The sequence below is a fragment of the Hippopotamus amphibius genome, chromosome 3 (genome assembly GCF_030028045.1).
Source record: "Hippopotamus amphibius kiboko isolate mHipAmp2 chromosome 3, mHipAmp2.hap2, whole genome shotgun sequence".
Lineage (NCBI taxonomy): Eukaryota > Metazoa > Chordata > Mammalia > Artiodactyla > Hippopotamidae > Hippopotamus > Hippopotamus amphibius.
Genome location: NC_080188.1, coordinates 197,331,521 through 197,354,300, shown reverse-complemented (window position 1 = coordinate 197,354,300; position 22,780 = coordinate 197,331,521). Strand labels below are relative to the sequence as shown.

Below are 22,780 nucleotides of genomic sequence, written 5' to 3'. Positions count from 1 at the left end.
AACCACCGGACTGCCAGAGAAGCCCCTGAGATGGGTGCTTTATTCTGGGGCTTTAGCAGAGCAGCTGGCAAGACTGAGGCAGGACAAACACGCGGCAGAACACCCAGCATTCTCATCTGCTTTCCTGGTTGGGTCTTCCCAGTCCCCAGGCCAATACAGCTCTGAAAAATCATCTCGCTAAAGAGCAGCAGTTAGCAAAACGACGCTATCAGCACGAACAACTAAGACATGATGAATATTTTTAGGAGTAAGCTACTCAGAAATATGCCTAAATAAATGCTATTTCGGCAATTATATTCTGGTGCCAGCAGATAACAAATGATAATCACGTCTTCCGTGGCTGTAAATTCTTATTGATTAAGTTCAAACTTAGAACTCCAAAATGAATTATATCTGGTCATTGCTAAACTGCTTTGCTCACTGAAAGAAAAAAAAGATCCACACAACACCTATTATACCGCATTTAATTAAGACAAGCATCAACTCTATGTGCCATTATTTGCTTCTGCCAAATCTCTACGGTGTAAATATTGAACGGCAGCATCCCTTGAATGCGAATCAATCCTCTCTGAATTTCAAATGATTACATACATTTTAGGATGTGCTCATCTGCCAGCCGCACCCCCGGCTGCATGGGCATCAGCCAGGCATCGCCATGGAGATCTGTGTGGTTATTTGACACGTGTCTAGTGAGTGTTTTTCTAAATTAGAATATCATACATGAAAAGGGAGGAGCTGAGATTGAATGCTAATTGCGAGAAGAACCCAGGGAGCCCTCTTTTGTGTATCTGTTTCATGAGGAACAACTGAACCAACGCACTTGGGTAAAGATGTGAGGGGAATGGACCCATCACTGGACTCTGTGGGCCAGCCGGTGATGGTGCACACGTGTGTGTGTGTGTGTGTGTCTGTCTGTGTGTGTGCAAGTGAGGGTTTGCCTGGTGAAGTATATTGAGAGGAAGTCTACAATAAAGAAACTATTGCGGCCAGCCTCAGGAAGGACAATTACCACATCATGGGAAGACTGGGTTTTGCTGTTTCGTCTTTTATGCAGACACTTTTTAAGTAGAGTTTTATGACATGCGGACAGCTGTGCTTGTTTCAGAATTGAATGAATACTCGGAGACAGAGTGATGCACAAATACTAATGTTTCCTAGTGTTGCAGCCTTCAGAAGCTTTTCCGGCGCCTCTGGAGGGAGGCTGTGAGCTGAGGACGGGAACGGGCCCCACCGCGTCTGCGTTCTGAGTCAGCCGTGGGTTTGTTCCACAGTGGAACATACACTCAGTACCTCGTTGTCTGATCTACAAAGGGAACAGTTCATTTTGCTTCAGGCACTGCAAACACAGCGTTTAACCGTTGTGATCAAATCTGTCTGTTGGGTTTGGAAACCTCTTTCACGAACTAGAATTAATGTTGCAAAAAAGCAAAGGGAAATTCATGTTTCCCTTTGTTCCTGTTGCTTTGCTTGGAATTGCGTTTCCTTACGCCCTCTTTGCCGCCCCTTCCAACTCAATAGGGACACATAGTCCGATGGCAAAAAAACCCCTCAAACCCAACACCTTGCTGGGCCTCCGCTGGAGGCCCTCAAATTCCCTTCTCCAAAGGTGTTTGTCGCTCTTTCCAGGCCAGCCTAGAAGTACAGGGGGTGGAGCACGGGTCCACGTGTGCGCCCCCAGCCGGGGCTGCCCAGCTTGGGGAGGGCAGGGCGTCCTGGGTTCAGCCCCGGCCAGAACACCCAGACCACCCCACAGCGCACCAATCGTCAGCGGATCCTGCAAAACCGCCTCCTCCCCACAGGAGGCGGGGCTTAGACTGACGCTGTGCTGACCTCTGCGCTGGGACTGGTGAGTGGAATGCAGTTTAGCAACCAGCTCACGCCCTCCTCTGCTGTCCTCAGGGCTGCAAATACCCGGGCAGGTGGGTGGAGCAAGCAGGCATGCATGGTGAAGTCTTCTCTTATTATGGAAAAGCACATGCCATCCTTGGCAATGGCTTCAAGCTGGTCTTTCCCATCCAGCAGCAAAAGAGCAGAGTCATCCCTTAAGGGGGCCAGGATATGGTCTCTAGGCAGGAAACACGGGAGCCTTTTGTGTGCTGCTCTTAAGGACAGAATGTTTACTATTCCTGCAAGTCCTGTGGCCTCTGGTTAATGAGATGTGAGAGCAACAGTTGCTCTGCAATTCTTGGCCCATTAGAAAGCCTTCATGTTTCAAATGAAAACTACAATAAATAAATAGTCTGGGTCTGACAGTGATAAGAGTTCTCTTAAGCTCTGCACAGAGGCCCTGACTACACGTGGGTCACCTCCCTCCTGGCATTCTGCTTTGCCGCCTGCTCTGTGGGGAGCTCTGACAGCACATCTTGGCCAGGTTCTGACTCTGAAAGTCAGGAGGAGAAATGGTATATGCAGGAAAAGGAAACAAGGATAGATCTTCATGTAATGCCACAAGCAGGACAATCACTGGACAATATTCAAGTAAGAAGAAAATACCCATCGTATCAAAAACTAAGCCCTTTGGAAAACCAATGACTGAAAATACATTCCTTAACCCCAAGACTATGGGCTCACCATCCACATTCTCCAGCTAGAAAACACGCTGCAGTTTTATTTACTGTTAATAATGTCAACATCATGTTGCAAGAGTCAGGGTGGACCCTTCGGCAAAGCAGAGAGTTGTACCTGAAGACAGGATTTACCAACTCGCCCCCTCCCCACTAAGGAGCTTCACGTCCTGAACCTCCCAGACACCCGTGGCTCCTCTTTTTCTATGTTAGGGGTTTTATTGCCAGTGCCCACCAAAGAGGAAGAAGACAATGACCATGAAGTTACTTTGGTGAATTTTCTCCTTTGAATGTCACAGAGCTCAAATAGATAGAAAGTAGACACACAAGTAAGGAAAGCTTATGATCATGCAGCTTTCGTAACGCATAGAGAGTGGTCCAAAGAAAATGACAAGCCTGAGAGGCAGCAACAAACAGCAGGGACGGTACCAACCAAGACTGAGAGGCAAACGCGTTTGACAAGCTCGCTGAAATTCTGAACCCAGAGCTCACACAGACATACAAATACACACGCACACACAACTCACATTTAGAAATCAAGGCACATCAAAAGCCTCACAGTTATTTACTATATTCCATAAAAACTGGAAACTGATGTGGAGCAGTTTCCCGCTTTTACCCGAGAGAGGCTGGTTTTCTTTTCGGTCCGTATTCCTCAGATGATGGTCCCAGTCCCGCACATCATTCTGTCTGTACAGATGGTGCCTTAGGACGTAGCAAGCATTTTAAAAATATAGATTGATGAGCTGCTAGGTCCCTGAAGAGGACAGTGTGCCGCAGCAGAGAAAACACAGGCTGGAACTGGGGTTGTTAGTTCCAGACCTGGCTCTGAGCCTGAAATGTTGGGGGCAGATCAGCTAGTTTTCTTTTTTCAAATGTAAAATGGAAGGGAGACAGTAAGTGACTTACCCACTTGAAGGTATTCTGTTATTAGCACGACAGAAGAAAAGCCTTCCTGCTCCCTCCTTCTCTGGCTCACCTGCTTACTGCCACGATTTCCAACAGAACCTAAATACTGATCATCAGTCTTTAATTCCATTATTTTATTCCCAAAAGAGAAGATTCTGTTTAGTCTCCACTTTCCTTATAAGAATACCCTTCACAATGTGAAGACATATCTTTATTTTCCAAAATTAATAGATGTCAAATTCTATAATACTTATCCATAGGATCTATTTTCTAGTCTCCTTTTCTTCAAATTTTGTGGATTTTTAAAACTAATTTTTGCAGTTCCCATTACGTTTTTTTTTAACATAGAAGTTGCAAGGAAAAGGCTTTTTTTCATTTATGAATGCAATAAATATTTCTTAAAAACCTACTACATGTCAGGGAGTAGGCCACAAGCAAAACAGACACACTTCCTGTGTTTGTGGGCCTTAGAGCTGGTTAACCTGAGAGCTCAAAGGCCTTTGCTTCACCAAGAACACCTGCAGGCTCCGTCCTGTGCAGTGTCAGGCGTGGAGCGCTGAAGCCAGCCACACTCATGGGGAGAAAACTGTTCTGCTCTGCCTTAGAAACACTTCTTTTTCTCCTTCCAAATTATAATTTTAAAGAGGTCTTTTTGGGACCTGAAGGTGTTATCCATCCACTTTCAAAACCCTTTCTAACCGTGGCTCAAGTCACACTAATACTCTCTTGTTTTTGGATATTTTGGCAATTGCTTGAGTGGTCTTTTGTATTTAGGATAATGTGCTTGGCTTCCTTGAGGCAGAGGAGCTGCTCTCTGACCCAGCAGGATGAAGGACCCAACCCCGGGATGAAGCAACCACCTCCCGGGTCAGCTTTGTCCTGGCATCCCGCCCTTTGCTCACTCCGCGCCTCTCCAGATGGGGCTGGGGTGGCAGTTTGATGAGGGTGTCTTTTGGGCAGGGCAGGAGCTTTCCCAGGCAAGTCGCCACCCCAGGCGGCCACCACTCACCTCCCTGGTCTCCGCGGGGATGACGCGTCCCTGAGATGTGTTGTGAGGTAAGCACTGCCACTGTCAAAAGTTGGAGATTTGGTGTGAAGCAAAGAGCTGCCGTGATGAACCGAGACACGACTGTGCCCGTCCCCTCTGGTGTGAACGGGATTCTGTCCGTGCTCAGAAGGACCGTACAGCAGTCCTCAGCTGCTGCAGGTTAACACGGGCTGAAAGCCTATGGTCTTACGTTTATTTACTTGAAACAGACATGCACTTACCACCTAGTTTTAGCCATTAATATTCTTTCTAATTGTACTGCAGGTGAGCTTTCCCTGAGAGCTTATAAATGAACATCTCCCACATAAATTGGGAGAATGCAAACTGGCAACAGAAATAATGTAATTTTGTACCATGGATGGACCTAGAGATGATCATACTAAGTGAAGTAAGTCAGACAGAGAAAGACAAATAACGTATGATATTTATATATGGAATCTAAAAAAAGGATACAAATGAACTTATTTACAAAACAGAAATAGACTCACAGACACAGAAAACAAACTTACAGTTACCGAAGGGGACAGGGAGGGGGGCGGGGTGGTAAATTAGGAGTTTGTGATTAACAGACGCAGACTACTATATATAAAATAGGTAACCAACGAGAACCTACTGTATAGCACGGAGAACGAGACTCAATATCTTGTAATAACCTACAATGGACAAAAATCTGAAAAAGAATACACACACACACACTTATAAAACTGAGTCACTTTGCTGTACACCTGAAACATTGTAAACCAACCATACTTCAATTAAAAAAACAAAAGCAAGGAGAGAAAGAAAGAATTTAATTTTGAGAAGATAGCTGTTAGAGAGTTCTGCAGAAAAACTAGTCTCTAAAAACTAACCTGCACTTAGATAGGACTTTGCGGCTTAACCACCTCCTATTACAGATCACAGACTACTTTGGTAAAGGCTTTGCCTTGAGTTTAAAACTAAGTCTAACGGAATCACTTTGCTGTACACCTGAAACTAACACCACATTGTAAGTCAACTATATTCTAATATAAAATAAAAATTAAGTAAATAAACAAAAGTATCTGCTTAAAAAAAAAAGAAAACTAAGTCTATTGACGCATCTGTTTTATCAGTTACATTTCGTAAGTCCCTTCTGTGTACCAAGCAATGTGCTAGAAATCTGGGATACAGAGAAAAAGAAAGGACAATTTCTAACCCCAATCTACTTTTTAGGCTGGGGAATTCCTCTCAAAGAGAATAAACCATGTCTTTAACTTAGCTGAATATGAACAGGTGCTTTCAGAAATATTGGCTGACCAGAGACGGGAGTAACTTACAACCAGCCAAGGGCACTCATCAGGGGAAAGAGGATGCAATATGCCCCTACTTTCTCCTGCCACCCGGGATGGAACGCGAGTCTAGCAGCGTCCAGCCGTGGGGCCTCGCGGCTGAGAAAAGCCCCAGCCAGGGGCAGCACCGCGCCGGCACATTTCAGTTACTTGCTGCTCTGAGCACTTAGGCCACGTTCGTGTTCCTGATGTAACGACGTTATTCAGGAAGCTGCAGTTAAAGTTCAGGTGGCTGCGTCCAGCTCTGCATTTGTTTTCAGGAGACACAGTTGGTGGGAATTCTCTGGTCTTTGGGATGTACGCCACCATGGTATTACCTGGCGGTCGTGATCCCACACACCTCTTCCTCTACGAGATTTACTTCTGCCCTGTTTCGCTTTGATCCCTTTTACAAAGGTGGGAGTACAAGCCAATAAATAAACAAAAGTTTGATTTTGGCCTCTCTTGGGTTATCAATATTAACTGGCCAACTTTGAATTACCTCCATGGATGCAAATTATCTCAGGTGAGAAAAGGGGAGAAAAAAAGTCATAGGATTTTAAGAAAACATTACATCCAGCAAAGACTGGGCCTCCAGAGCCTATTCTATCACACACAGAGAAACATCCTGGGAGATGGGCGTTTTTCACGTTTATTCTTTTTTTACAACCAGCTTAACCAACGGATGTCTGCTCACGGACACAATCTGAGGGGAAACACATCAGGCAGCAGACCGGAGGGATGTTGGTCAACTGCACTTTTTACTTGAGTCCTCTCGGTTAGCTTTTCATGAAATCAGGACCCAGCTTCAGTGAAGGGTGACTTTTGGGAGGAGGGTGGTTGGAACTCAGCTACGGAGCTGCCTCTCGCAGAGGATGTCCTCTTCTGCGGGAAGCACCCTCGCGGAGGATGTCCTCTTCTGCGGGAAGCACCCTCGCGGAGGATGTCCTCTTCTGCGGGAAGCACCCTCGCGGAGGATGTCCTCTTCTGCGGGAAGCACTCTCGCGGAGGATGTCCTCTTCTGGGGGAAGCACCCAGGACCCTGAGGCGCATCCCAGCCTCTCCTCTGAACCCGTCCCGTCCCGTGGTCCGTGCCCGCAGCCCATCTCATGCCTGTCCCCAGGGGGCGTTAAAGCCCCTTTGAACACCATTTCCAGGCCACTTTCCACGTCACCGGCGGGAAGGCAAATCAACTTTAGTGCCGCACCTCACCCCATTTTAAAGAATCCTGCTGCATGTCCTGATTTTTGGCAGGATGAAGACTGTGGTACCCACTGTTGGTCACAGGAAGTGCTCAGTGCCTGGGCAGTGTCTCGCCCACCTCTCCAGCCACGTCCGCTGCTTCCCTCAAGCCACGCTGATCTCCGAATAGTCCCGACCTTGAACGCATCTTGCCCTCCCCTCTTCGCGCTTTTGTACCAGGAGTCCTTGTGGCTCAGGAGACTGCACCTGTGTGGGCTCACACCTACGCTCTCACCACACCCATCCGGAAACCCTGTTTCATCTTCCACTCAACACAGCCCCTGGGCTCCGATAAGTTCACAGAAGCCTTGCTTTCCTCCAAGACACAGAGGCTCAAGGCTGGGCTGGGATCAGAACACAGCAGGTTTCAGACTCAGGGGCATGGGCTCGACTTTCGAGGGAGGACCGGGTATGATTTCACTCCCACCACAGGTAAAACAGGCTTCTGGAAGCTGGCCTCGGTACCCAAAGGTTAATCATCCACATCCCTCAATGAAGTTGCCCCCCAAAGAGCGATTATTCATTGTTTCTATGGGGGAGAAAAGCATTGAGTTCACAAAGTGGAAACCACCTGAACTTTACTGCCCGTTACTTTATTCCTGCTTCTTTAAAAATAAACTCTTGGACAAACTTGATTTACCTCTGATCGTAAAGCCATGCTTTCCTTTCTTCCTTCAACAACAAAGAGGACTTCCCTGGTGGCACAGTGGTTAAGAATCTGCCTGCCAATGCAGGGGACACAGGTTCAATTCCTGGTCCAGGAAGATCCCACACGCCATGGAGCAACGAAGCCCATGCGCCACAACTACTGAGCCTGTGCTCTACAGCCCGAGAGCAACAACTACTGAGCCCACGTGCCACAACGACTGAAGCCCGCACACCTAGAGCCTGTGCTCCACAACAAGAGAAGCCACTGCACTGAGGACCCTGGAAGAGCAGCCCCCGCTCACCGCAACCAACTGGTCGCCACAAACGGAGAAAGCCCGAGCACAGCAACGAAGACCCAACGCAGCCAAAACAAATCAATGAAAAACAACAACAACAACAGACAGACACAGTTTTAAGGGACCATTCAACTAGTTATTCCCTGGTGCCCAGGGTCCTGAAACAGTTAGCATGCTCATTAAACCAGAGAATTCTGTGTGGCTGAGGTTCTGGTAAACACATGGCCCAACTGTTCAGGAAGATAATCTGTGAGGTTCACGTGCTGAGAGCATTTCAGGACCCCACCCCACCCCTGACCACCCATCCTTAGTATTTGGCAGAGAATATAATCATGTTGAAAAATGATGAAGGAAAGATAAAAGTGATGAAAACTAAACATGGCTGATGGTTAATCTCTACATCTTCAAATGTCATGCAGTTCTTCAACTCATTTAAAATACCATTGAAGTGAGATGATTCTCTTTAAATATTTTATCGCCGAGATGCTATAAGATTTCTTACACACACATTACCGCATTTTTCATTTAATTACTGATCAAATGTACGAGGTGAAAAGACTAAGATCTTGCCAAAACCCAGAATAATTTGCAAGATTACAGCAAGCAGGCCTAGGCTATCTTCCTCTCGATTTTTAAAAAAACAGTCCTTGGGTAAAAGACGTGGACTTAGTTGAATAGAACTTTCCTATTTCTTGTGGTTAATACAGAAACCACACAGGACCCAGCGCTGGCATGGTAAACCTTTGAACACTCCGTCTATGAAATTCTGTTGTCTTTTTAAATTTTCAGTAACATTTCTTTTTGCTATATTTATCACACTTTCCAAAATATGAAAATGTTCCTTTTCTTTTAAATGTTGACTACATGTGAAAAATTAACTCTGGTTCTATTACTTCAAACTATGCCTTTATTAGCAACAGTTGTGCGGTGCTGTCAAGAGGCATTTTAAAGCGCAAGTACCAAATTTGGAGTGCAGACACATCTGTTTCACTTTGCAGTATGTTTTATTGTTTTATTTCTTAAGATATGAATTCACAACTATCTCACAACTGAAGACTAAAGAAAAAACATATGTTGGTAAATCTGATTTCTGCATTTTTTTCATTCAAGGGAAGTTGCCTCCCTCAGTTGTCTGCCAATAAGTAATAAATGGGCTTGGCAAAAAGTTTATTTAAGTTGGCTTTATTAAGCCCAACAAAATACAGAAATCAAGTATGGGACAGGCAGAAAAATCTGTTCCTTTGAAGTCAATAAAAATCCATCTTCTTAATCCTTTTTTTATTCCAAGCAGTGGTGATTTTTCTCAGCTGACTCACTGGGAACCTTGGTTTAGCTAATCTGTCTTGTTTAGTTATCTTTCTTCTCCAAAGCTTTCCTAAAGAAGCATCCTTTCCCCTTGACAACCGCCATCTTTGACGCCTGCACAGCGGTGCATCTGGTTATAAACATTCTCTAGTTAATCCTGATAGAGGTTTAAGGGACAGGTTTTTAATTACTGTCTATATTTTTACAAGAACAGAAACAGCGAGCTGAAACAAGAGGCGCAGAGAAACAGCCGACAGCAGGGAGGTGGCCAAAATGTGACACCACGCGTCTTTCCTAAGCCTCTGTCACGGCTTTCTATCAGTGCCACCCACTCATCGCGTCCATCATGGAAGGACAGTCAGGACTCCAGGGTAATAGCTCCTCCCCCAACTCCCCCCCCCGACCCCTTGCAACCCCCCTCCCACCCCCACCACAGGGCTATGCCTCAGCCAGGAACACACACAGGAAGACATCACCCAGCTGGAAGAGTTCACGGTTAGAAAAGAAGGGCATCGTCTCGGTAGAACAAAAACATGGGTGGACCTCAAGACACTCAAAGGTCGGTATCGTTTAGTCCCTTTTACGAGGAGAGGATTCCTTACCTAAGCTAAAGAGCACCAAGAATTTCAGACACACGAACTCTCGCTGATCAAACTGTAGAGAACGAAGCTTTGCGACCAACTCCTGTGCATGACTCATGAGGCTGTTGAGCGTGGCCCCCGCTTGTGAGGCTACGATGGAATAGTCCACCTGCAACACAGAATCACAGGTCAGTGGCTTTCAGAACCGGAAATTCTATACTCTATGTTTATTTACTATTCACTTAGAATTTATACATATACATACATACCTATGTACGTATTTCCCTTGAGACTTTTAAGCACCCTGGGTAAAATCAGATTGCAGTATAGAGTCATGACACAGGGACTTTTCCCATGAAAAGAGTGCGAGACACATTCTACTACTATAAGCTGTATCACAATCACCGTCATCACTCTAATCATTTCATGAGCTTCGTAGGAAGCAGGTCTCGACTGCCTCAATTGTGCATGTAGCTATCTTTCTCCTTTTTCTTATTGCGAAGTGACATTAGCACCTAAGATGAAAACTGTTAACTCATGAATAAGTTTAAAGAAAAATATACTGTCCATAAAAAGTGAATCCAGGGCGGCATTCTACATGCACATGAAGTTAATTAATGAGGCAAGTGAAGGCAGAGACGTGTTTCTAATTTTATTAAGAGACTTCATTTTAAAGTAATCATCGTTCAAGAGTGCATGCTTGCAGATGAAGGAAGAATCACATTTAGATTATTCTTTGGTTTGCTGCTTCCTAAAAAGCTACAAGGACTAGCTACTTTTTCATATGATGATTAATACATTTCTCTCTAAAGACAGCAATGATCTTATTTATGAAGGATAATTTCTTGATTTGGAAAACAAAACAAAAAGGTTTATTTCCTTCTTCATTAAAAAAAGTGCTGCACTGCATCTGTCTCAGATTATTCATGGGGACACCCAAAGTTCCATTTATAATAAGTTAAGATGTTGGGGTGGCTGTCAATGGCAGAACTGGCTTTGCTGCTGCAATTACAGCAAGATGGGAAAACCCAGCTGGTATCTGACACTCCCATCTTTTCTTTTCTTTTCTTTTCTTTTTTTTTTTTTACTGGTGAGCTCTCAGGCAACCAGATACTCTTTTAGGTGCATTTAATATTTGCAGCAGCAGCAAATTTGTCTGGGAGGCAAGTCCTCATCTGCCACTCACCCGGAGCAGACTGTATTAAATTTTTATATTTATTGACATTTCATTACCATAATTGAATGCACTTGCTTCTCTAGGAGAAGGCACAGGGCTGCCTCCTAAGCAGGAGAACGAGTCCCTCGAGGAGAATTTGCAATTAAAAACAAGGCAGAATGGATTTTTTTTTTTATTGTGTAAATATGATGCGTTGAATGTTCAGCTTTAACTGGAGAATACTGGGTGTACAGAAACCTTTTTTCGAGAGTGAGAAAAATTATGAGTCCGTGGAAAGACGGCCCCCCCCCCCAAAGGTGTCAATCAGTTTATAGAGAGTCAACTGAGCATAAAAAAGCCCCCGTCCGCGCGTGTCCTGGGGAGGCCCCCGCATCACCACCGCACTGTCCACCCTGCCTGGTCCAGGTGCCGGCATCCCCCCACTAAATTCAGACACCAACTGTTCTAAGCACGCCTGTGGTATCTCTTGCAGATTGTGTGAGAGGAAGGGCCAGCACACAGGCAGCCTAAACCCTGAGCCAGAAGCAGAGAGGACAAACAGGTGGATGTCACGGACCACGTTAGGGTCACCTGCCCTGCACGCCCAGGGACGTGCCTACCATCATTGCACCAGCTCTCTTACAGGAGAACTTTCTACTCCAAGGATGTTCTTCTTACTTAACAGGGGTGGCTGAACTCCGAATCCCTTAGAACTGTACGTGGTCTAACTCCTCCACGTAATCATATCAATCCTACAGGGACGGCTGGGGTAGAACTGGGAATGGCAGCAGGGGCCAGAGGTGGAGGAAACCCGGGACAAGACAGGAGGGGGTGTGGGCCGGGCCAGCCGCTGACGGAGCAAGAGCCTTGGGAAGCCACAGGAAGGCTCCTTCCTCTCTCGCCCTCATCGCTCAGGGAGGAGGTTCAGCCGAGTAAGAGTAAGGCGCCGCCCACTCCCACTGGTACCAAGAAACGAGAGGAGCTGGGACCATGCTGCCAACTTAAGCCTCGGACTCAGCTGCTGAAAGCATCATTGATGTAATTTAGAATGCACGTGACACTTTATTAATTCATTTTTTATGACTAAGATGGGGTTAATTCACTTTTGCTGTGTCTTGTGGTTCTAACAGGTGGGCAGTCAGTTCAAATACTAAAACGTCACAGTTGCAAATGTAGCACATGGTAACTGAAAGGACTCTAAATAATTCTAAATAATTAATTTTTTAAAAAATATGGACTAATTAAAATTTGCTATGTGTGTAGTTCAAACAGGTATGAAATAAGTTCAACTATTAGAACTTCATACTTGGAAAATAACACACTAACAGAAAGGGGCTGAAATGCTTTCACAGGAATCTGTACTTAGTGAGATGGACTTCAGGAAATCAATTGGCACTCCAACAACTTGATCGCTGTACATTTATTTACATGCTAATTTGAAATCTCAAACATGCTTATGAAATGGGGGCTCTGATAACATTTCTCAAGGATAATTTATCAAACTGCACAGCTCTGAAGGAGGGGCAGTGATTTACTCCTGAAACAGCACCCAGGTCGGCAACTTCCTTACATTTTATTACAAACATAATTATATTTTCATTGTTGAATGCAGAGTTTGTGCTCATTGCGAGAGCAGCTGGCCTTGTCTTTTATGTACTTAGTAAAATTAATTTATTACTCTTTTACATGGAATCTCTGCGCCATTAAATTCAAGGGAGATATTGAAGAAATAGTATAAGCGGATGCCCCCTTTGGATAAATTTCACTCATCATGAAGGCAGCAACAGTTTTAGCTAAATTGCTTTGAGTTCTAATAGCTGAAATTTTTGATGACTTGTATGCTGTAAGATGCCTGTCTTTTTAATATGATACACAATAATAGAAGATAATGGATAAGTTGCCAGTAGAGCTTTCCCTTAGGAAAATGTTACAGCGGCTGTTAATTAGCTACAATATGCAAATACTAAACGTGGTGCTACTTCACAACCCTCTACTGTTATTTTATATATACACAAAGCCATATGCTGTGTGTGCAGGTACTTTTAAAATGTTGCATAGAAATGAATTCTTGTCACAGTGATAAGATGCTAAATATGGAGAATTGATTTGGCAGGGCTTAACATTACTGGTAATCATTATTTCCTTTTGGCTTAACAAGGTTATTTAATGTACACTTATAGAAGCCAGACAGAATTAAAATAACTAACTTTAGGGTTAAGTAAGAAGTTCCATTGTATTGGCAAAACACAGAGTAGAAATAATTGATACTAAAGACTAGAAATGCCATCTACTCCTTGACTGTTCTTGGTTTGGAAAATCAGAGAAAGAAATGCATTTTCTCTACTTTTTACATGGTAATTACCTTTACCCGGTGGCAGCACTTAAAGCAAAATGAAATGTGAAATAAGGAGCATTTCTAAAGAGCAGGAATGGAAGTGCTCTGAGAAAGAACGGCACAAACCCATTTGATTTCTGGAACTCAGAGGATAAAATCAAATTAATTTGTGGGCTGAGTCCTGTTTTTCTAATGCAGCTCCCAGCCAGGCTCGGGAGGGAGTGGGTAGGGAGGGAGATCTGTGATTCGACTCTGAAAATGGGTACACTTCTTCCAAAGACCTGGACCACAGGATGAAAGGTGCAGCAAAAATACACAAGACTGGGAAGTCAAACCACTGAGGCTTGACTCTAGAAAGCCTTTCTCAAGAGCAGTGCAGAAAGCAGGGACCAGGCAGCGATGAGACTGATCCAATCTGCGAAAACTCTGCAATGGTGCTTGCCTGTAATTTGATTGGGAACATGTGATTTATTTATAATTCAGCAAATGATGTGGAGATAGCCTTTCATTTTCAGATATGCCCTGCTGGGGTTTCACAGCACATAAACATTTATGGCTGGATGTAAAAGATCACGGTGCCTGAGTCCTCAGTCCTGAAGCACGTTGACCACATGCCTGGAATGGCCGATAGACTAAAGGGGTCTCTGTGTTCCTCGCATCCGTTTTAATAACACATCAGTTATAAAACGGAGGCTGAGAAATGGGAGGGACATGCCACAGTTCTGTAAAGTTGCAATTAGATCTATTAAGTAGACCCTCTCTCCCCCCAGGTGTCCAGAAGGCCAAGTGTCTCTCTTCCTTCAAACCTTTGCTCACACCTCACCTTCTCAATAAGGCTCAACCAACCAGTCCTATGAACACTGCAACCCACGGGTCACGTGGCAACACACCAGGGATGTAAGTTGATTCCCTTTTACATGGCAGTTCCTTATTATTATTTTTTTTAATTCAATAGCACTTTGACCTCTAACATTTATTAGGATTAATGATTATTGTCAGTTTCTCCTGCTACAGTGTTAAGCTCCACGAAGGTTGGACCCTGCAGGATGTGAAATAAATATTTGTTGACCAAATACCTATTCAGAAAGGAGTAGGACCTCACAGTAATTTCCTCTTTCCACCTTCCTTTTCCGTAATGACTGGCTCTTGAAAACTAGCACTCCCTTCCCTTCTCACTTGCTTGCCTTTAGGCCAAATAGTTAGATGATTGATATATCATATCTCAGTCAATCTCTTCCACCGATGATTCTAAAATAGGGCGGATTCTACCATTTCTAAGGTTTTGTTTTGTTTTTTTTAATGACTGACAAACAAGTGTGGTAGATTCATGTAGAAGCTTGAGGAAAAAATCCTAGGTACTAACCATTAATTTTGATAAACAACTGCTGTGACCCGTCAAAGCACAACTTCCAATCTCAGCAGGCTGGACGCGGCGGGGATGTCTGTGACCACGCCGGCGTTTTCAAGTTTCCCTGTAATCACCCAAGCAGGAAGGCAGCACACCAAGTCAGCTTTTCTAAATTATTTGCAGCCAATCTCCCTTTCAAAGCACAAAAGTGCTTCTGACCTAGTTAAATTCCTGCCATCCTGAACATGCTTAATAAAAAGACACTTTGTGTGTGTGTGTGTGTGTGTGTGTGTGTGTGTGTGTGTGTGTGTGTGTGTGTATCTACACTCACTTGTTGCCCAGTAACCAGGAAGATGGAGCCTTCCTTTCCGTGAACCACTTGTCGGTAAATGTGGTCGAGAATCAGCAGCTCACTCCAGCAGTTCTGAAGCAACTTCATTTGGTCATCAACCTGTAAAAAGAGATAGAAAAAGATGACACTGTAACTCCCTACTTTTTCATTTTTTTGCATGATTTTTGATCTAAGAGAACCCACTACGAGCAAGGAAGAGCCACCCACAGTCCCTGAAGCACAGGTGCTCAGAATTTCCAGCCTTCCTCCTGAAAATCATTCTTTTCATTTGGACAAGTACTTTTGAGGCCACATATAAATACTTAAGCTAAGTATTTACAATCAATGAGCTGCTAGGAAGAGGAACTCCATTAGATGGGTCTGTCCATCACTAGGAGATCTATTAGCGTTTGCTTGTGGAGGGACAGGCGCCTTGGGCTGTCCTCAGTGGACCCCACTAGAATGACCCTGAATAACCCAGGCTTGTGTATCTAGAGGTTGCTATGTTAGCAAGCCACCAAGGCGAGGATGTGTATGAAAGACAGTCAGAACGGCAGCCCACGTGACTCCTGAAGTTAGAGGCACACGGCCGTGGTTTGTCATAACGTGGTCTGTTCACCCAAAGTCCAAACCGTGCTAGACTTTCACTCAAAAGATCACCAAGCTTGGTCTCAATGTTCACCTGCACTTGCTTTATGGTTTGGACAATTTTCCCACAAAAGCCCTACATTTCAGTTTCCGCATCTGAAAAATGGGCCAAGAACAGTACCCCCTCCACAGGAGGGCAGCGGAGAGTAAAACAAAGGGCTGTGTCATGGTGAGTATTTTATCCACATGGCGTTGGCCCCCCGCAGGGGACCACATTCTTCAATGAACGTAACATACCTATTTCAGGTACAGGCCACATACCCACGGTCAAGTGTGGAGGGCATATTGATCCACTTCCATGGCTATTTGTAACAGTTTCTCTTAGACATGTTGTGCTGTGCACCAGCCAAAGATCTCAGTGCACCCGAATACATCCTGCTTTCATAAAAATAACACCTGACATTCAGATGTCACGTAACAGCTTTGAATTGTTTTGCATATTGTTTCAGATTTAATTCAGAGAACCTGCCTGTGGAGTTAGCAGAACTGGCACCATTTTCTCCAATTTACAGATGAGAAAATAGGCTCTCAGAGACCTATTAACTGGTATACCTAGAGGATTCTCTTTCTCTCTCTGAAGCTCTAGGGTGTCTCTGAATTATATCAAGAGGTGCTGGACTCACAGACATAGAAAACTGATAGGGACTTTCCTGGTGGTGCAGTGGTTAAGAATCCGCCTGCCAATGCAGGGGACACCGGTTCGGAGCCCTGGTCTGGAAAGATCCCACATGCTGGGGAGCAACTAAGCCTGTGCACCACAACTACTAAGCCCGTGTGCCACAACTACTGAGCCCACATGCCACAACTACTGAAGCCCATGTGCCTAGAGCCCGTGCTCCACAACAAAAGAAGCCACCGCAATGAGAAGTCCTTGTACCACAACTAAAGAAAGCCTGCGTGCAGCAAGGAAGACCCAACACAGCCAATACAAATAAATTAATTAATTAATTACTTACTTAAAAAAAAAGAAAACAAACTTATGGTTACCAAAAGGGACCAGAGGGTTGTGGGGACAGATTAGGAGTATGGGATTAACAGATACACACTACATAAAACAGGGAACAAGAATTTACTGCATTAACACAGGTTATTCAATATCTTGTAATAACCTATAATGGAAAATAATCTGAAAATATATATATATGTAACTGAATCACTTTGCTGTACACCTGAAACTAACACAATATTGTAAATCAACTATACTTGATTTTTTTAAAAAACAAAAAGGGGTGTTAGAATTTTCTAAACTGAATTAACGCATAACAAATTCATTTTCAAGCAGATATTCAATGAGATTCTGGACTCCTTGGTGATTCTTAGGAAGGTCCCCGTCACACATTAGTAGTGATACAAGCTTAGGGCTATTTCCACAAGTCTAGGAAACAGTGAATATGGTCAAGACAGCACTCAACTTAGACTAAAGCAAGGGTTCAAGGCACAGTTGCGCACTTTCCAGCTCCGAGAGCTTGGCCAAGCCGCTTAGTTCTCTAAACCTTACCATCTCACCTAAAAATGCATGAGATGGTTCTTGTCCTAAGGATGGAATGAATAAAGTGTGAAACAATACACAAGCGAAGAAAGAACGCCAAACACAAGGTTCCCAGTAGGAAGACCATGTTGATCCTGTTTAGAAGGGAAAAGGCGACTGCAGAGACTGAAGCTACAGTCAGGCTCTGTGATCTGGAAAAGGCACCCCCAAACATCCCCGTCACAAATGCTCAGAACCAGTAAGCCTCTTCTGACCAAAAGAATTTCACTCACTAAGTAAACAGATGTTAAGAGCCATTTATTTGTTGACTCTAAGTGCCGGGCCTGGGGTATAACGGTGAACAAGGTAGAAGCGGTCTCTACCTTGTGGAAATTACTCTCCTCGGGGAGAACGCTCTCCAACGCTGGTGAGTGGGTTGGTGACAGAAGGAGCGCACATCCTTCTTCAGAGGAAAATCTACAGTGTTGTGTGTGCACGTCGTGCTGTGGGCGGCAGCTGATGGAGACCCACCTAGCTGCTCTCTGCGCACAGCTCACGCTAGGAGCTGCGGCCAAATGTCCTGACAACATCCGTGTCCTCGTGCCCAGCAGATTCCAGGGACCGTCCCTCTCGGGTGCTTAGGGCAATTTCAGAACCAACTGCACTTGGTTCCACCGGGTTTACTACACCTCATTCCAGCTCATACCGCATCAGTGTCTTATTTCAAATCCATCAGTCCACGGTGGCAATTTGGTTCCCCTGCACATTTTCTTCTGTGATGTGAAGCTTTAATTATTTATTTATCACTCTTCAAGGAAGCCAAAAATACTGCTCTGTGAGATGGTCTCCTCAGAAACAGTTACCATACACACAAAGATTGCAAAGAACTGGGGAATAACCTCAAAGTGCGGTTCAAGACATCTGCAGGGAATTCCAGCTTAAGAACCTATTTCCATGGCAGGAAGATTTGTAATTCCCACCTTGCAGGTGGAAAAATGAAAGAGCTAAGAGATGACCTTCTGGCCACACAGAAGGGGAGGAAAGGTGAGTGACCACTAAGAGCTGCATGTTTCCTGGAGACATCACACAGAGGGGTTTTTCCTCCTCATGTGCGTTTTGGTGGAAGATAAGAACCTCACTTTCCCTGGCCTTCTTTTCCTTTGTGATGATCAAGGTACACTTCCAAATAAGGATATATTTGTGTGTCATGCTCAGAAAGAGTGGAGGGCATCACTTTCAGACCTTATTCCTAACTGTGTGTGTGTGAGAGAGAGAGAGAGAGAGAGAAGAGATAGGGAGGGAGGTGCCAATTGCCAAGGAAGGCGTGAAGGTGTGGACTTCCTTCACCCTCACCTCTGCCCACCGCTGCCCACATCCAGAGACAGGAAGAAGATGGATAGGCCCCGAAAATGTGTGTATTTCCTGGGTCCTCTGCTTCTTCAGAAGTTGCAGGAATAAAGCATGTGAAACTGAGCATGTCTATTTCCCATAACTAGCACTTCATTTTTTGGTTTGTATTTTGTGCTGTTCGTGCCATCATTTCTTGTGCTGTAATCTCCCTGTTTCCACCAAGTGCTGTAAGTGCTCGTTTACCTGGCTCCCTCCCTGGCCACTCCCGGGGTCCCAGCGCAGCCGCGGCAGAAACACTTGTGAAATCAATGAGGGGGCACGTGACTGACCGTGGTGGCTTCACTCCTGCAAACATCTGCTTCTGGCCGGTGTCTCTGGTACCCGGACCACAACAGCGAGGGCGACTGCTCCCGTGCTCGTGGAGGGAAGGGTCAACTTGACCCAGCGCTGGACACGCAGGTGACCCTCCCCACACAAGGCCGGCAGGTCTGCACCCACCGCCGGCCCTCGTTAAAGACTTCCTGACTGATTGTCATTTTAACACCCCTCTCGGGCAATTGATTCCTTGTTTTAAGGCTCTCTGAGGAGGCTTTCCAGACTGACATTCCATTTCAATATTTCCATAATTGATTATGTGATATTTTATGTTATCTTGAAATTGGTGAGTATGCAGCTTTACGGGGCTTTGGATGACAGTTTTTACGCAGCTCTATGAATAAAAAGACAAGGCAAATATGACGACCAACTTGTTCCTCATCTCCAGATAAGAGACGTTGGCATCTCTTGTTGAAGATAATTTCCCTTTAGAAAAGAGACTTATAGGTGACGTGGTGGAGGGGTGGGGTGAAGAGGAGAAAAATAATCTACTACTTTTGAGTAAATTCCCAGGTACGAATGCTGTCCACAAACAATTTCGGGTGGCATTTGGACAGCCTAGAGGAGGGGCCGACGGAGTGTAAGCTGCATGCTACATCACCCCCTCGTACAAGCCTGTGTTATCAGCTGTAATGAAAGGAAGGGCTTATCTCAGGAGCCTAGTTACTCATCAGAGAAACAACGCGCACTGATACTACAGATGAGCGTGTGAAGGACACAGGCCCCATATTGTTGCGAACACACCTTCCCACAACCCAGGAGGTTAATCATTAGAAGCCTGCGCTTTCTCATGAGAGGAGTGAATTTGGCAAACAGTTAAAAGAAGGAAAACGTGTAGGTCTCTCTCAAGCCCACATGTAACTTATCAGACCCTTTTTCTTGCCTCTTCCCCTCTCTCCTTGTCTGTGATTCCACTTTCCCCCTTGGAGGGGCATTTATTTGAAAAATCGACATCATGAATCATCGTGGTTAAGTTTTAAGAAAGATATGTTTAGGAAAACATTCAACTGACATGGTTGGTAATTTAAAGTGGAAATGAACCCATTTCTAATTTCTGATGGTTCAATCTGGTGTGTGCCACGCCTTGTGCTAGAAACTTGGAGGAAAGCAGAGGAGGCCAGGACACAATCCCGCCTTTAAAAAGGTCACACTCCAAGGAGAGGAGACGGAAGTATCCATCTGCTATTATAATCCCATGTGCACTAGAAGCTGGGGGCCACTTCACCCTGCTTCATTTCTTGGGGAGACTCCAGGGGATTACAGAAGCTTCTGGAAAGGGTGCATTTAAGCAGGTCTTAATGTTGTAGACCATTTAATAAACTTTTTTTTTTCTTGGTGGCTCTTGTTAGAACAACTCTTGGAACAAAGTATTTAAAATATAATGTGAAGATTCTTCAGGATCATTACAAATAATGTCCAGCTATTATTTCATTTTTTTTTCTTTCTGGCCAAAGGGGAAAAAAAATCCTTGAAGGCGGGCCTCCGTTATCTTATATTTTCTTTTGTGGCAATGATGACATTTATACATTCAGAAGCAGGGAGAGAAAAATCAAAACCCACACAGGTCAGCATCCACTTAACAACCCTTAATGAGAGCCTGCTTTGGGCAAGACAGACACACAACTGCTTGAATTCTTTACTGTTTTTATAAAAAAAAAAAAACCACTAATGGTTATCTGCAACCTCTATAATAAACTGCTACAAAGTCCAAGAAAAAATGATTTCACATTAACAATGATTAAACAAGCACTCAGAACAATACTGTACAAGAGAAATAACAGCCAGTCAAACTCCCCTGTCAATTGTTGCAAAACTCAGCAGATTTATGAGCAGTAGTTCTTCCCTGCTCCACACCACTGGTTCCTGGGTTCTTGTTAATTGCATGGCTGTCCGTCCAGAGTACAAAGACCTACCTGGCAACACCTAGCCAGGGACTCAGCTCTTCTGGCCCCTTCTACATTTCTCTAGTAGACCAACAAAGGATTTTTTTCTCCCCCTTGAATCAAAACTCTCTGCCAGGTGATGCAGGGGGCAGAAGAGTTTGACTGCAGGGTACCTGCCCCGTGTTTCCGATCCCACAACTCCCTCCCATCTAGGTCACGACCAAGAGTCCACAGAATCTAGGAACTGGTGAGTCCACAGGCTTCTCTGTCTAGCTGTGATTCATCATGTACACGGTCGCTAGAAGGATATATTTCGGTCAGGCTGTTCCCTTTGGATGCAAACCTCATCCACATTCCCTAGATTTCCCTCCAAAGACCTCTCCCAAAGCAGACCTCCCTGACCAGTGTGTGGGGGTTGGATACAGATCAGTGTGCCCACTGGCCCTTCATCCAGGAACTGAGGGGGTTCAAGTGGCTACCCTACAGCTGATATCCTCAACCTTCAGGGACCAGGGCTACCTCCCCACAACCAGGGGTATAGTGGTTGGGAAATGAACAGGTAAGCTGTCAGCAGGGGAAGGAGACAGAAGATAACACAGACTGGCCCTCAATCTACTTCTTGAAGATCTCAAGCCAGGGGCTGTAGAGGCTTTAGGGGCCCAAGATCTTGGGAAGCCCTAAGGGGACCACGTTAAACCCCGGGTCCAAGAGCAGGCGCCCATGATCACTCATCAGAACAGGCTCAACAAATCCCCGGTTTGGAAGCGAGGAAATCACGTGATGTGTGTTGGAGGCTTTCCATCAAAAATCATTAAATTTCGGGACTTCCCTGGTGCTCCAGTGGCTGAGGCTCTGCGTTCCCAGCGCAGGGGGGCTGGGTTCAATCCCTGTTCACGGAACTAGATCCCACATGCCGCAACTGAAAGATCCCACATGCCACAACTAACACCTGGAGCACCTAAACAAATAAATAAATGTATATATATATATTTTAAGTCGCTAAATTTCTTTCAAAGTCAAATGTTTCCAAAGGTAACTTTCATTTTATCCAGACCATTTAGATGCCTGGTATGCCTTATTTCCCAGGGATACTGAATTCAATATTCTTTAATTTAAAGATGTGCTAATGCCAGATATTCAGTGCCGACTTTTTTCATTTATATACATGTGAGGTAATTACATCAGTGAGAGACATCTTTGCAGTTTGGAGGAAAAAGACTGTATAGTGTGTGTAAATGTGAAATATCACTATTGAGATCTATGTCATCACCAGACAACATAATGAAATTTAGCCAATTTCTTTCAAACAGAAGTGTAGCTGCATTCTCAGAATTTGACAAAGTAAAGGATAATTTTTGCCCAGATTTTCATCATCCTCTTATCCATGTCTCAAAAAGCTTCTTGTTGAAATGTGAGTTAATTATAAGCTAACAGTACGTTCATCTTACTTGTGGAGTCAATTAAGAGTTTGCACCCAGTGATTCTGGTAGTGTTTTCTGTTCAGGTTTCTATGTCCAGCCACATAGAGTTTACATGATCTACAGCTGAGCGCTAAGAGGTAAAGAGAACATTCTTCCATGTGGTCTAAGGAACCAATCACATTCTGCTGTTTCAAAGTCAAAGCCGTGTTCATTCTTTTACATAGTTGTTTAGTTCTCCCAGCAGCACTTATTGAAGAGACTGTCTTTTCTCCATTGTATATTCTTGCCTCCACTGTCATAGATTGATCATCCGTAAGTGCGTGGGTTTATTTCTAGGCTTTCTATCCTGTTCCATGGACCTATGTGTCTTTTTTGTGCCAGTACCATACTGTTTTGATTACTGTAGTCTTGTAGTATAGTCTGAAGTCAGGGAGCCTGATTTCTCTAGCTCCGTTTTTCTTTCTCAAGACTGCTTTGGCTATTTGGGGTCTTTTGTGTTTCCACACAAATTTGAATTTTTTTTATGTGTATAGCACAAGGAACTCTACTCAATATTCTGTAATAACTAAGTGGGGAAAGAATC

General features: G+C 44.5%; 1 protein-coding gene across 2 annotated transcripts in view; it reads right to left on the bottom strand.

Moving 5' to 3' along the window:
* NR5A2 (nuclear receptor subfamily 5 group A member 2) overlaps nucleotides 1-22,780 on the bottom strand; it is a 113,338-nt gene that overhangs the window by 38,302 nt on the left and 52,256 nt on the right. For both annotated transcript variants that reach the window (XM_057729659.1, XM_057729660.1), the window contains exons 5-6: nucleotides 15,053-15,172; nucleotides 9,904-10,051 (exon numbers count right to left, since the gene is read on the bottom strand). In XM_057729659.1, the coding sequence (XP_057585642.1) occupies nucleotides 9,904-10,051; nucleotides 15,053-15,172 (268 nt within the window). The remainder of the gene's footprint in view (nucleotides 1-9,903; nucleotides 10,052-15,052; nucleotides 15,173-22,780) is intronic.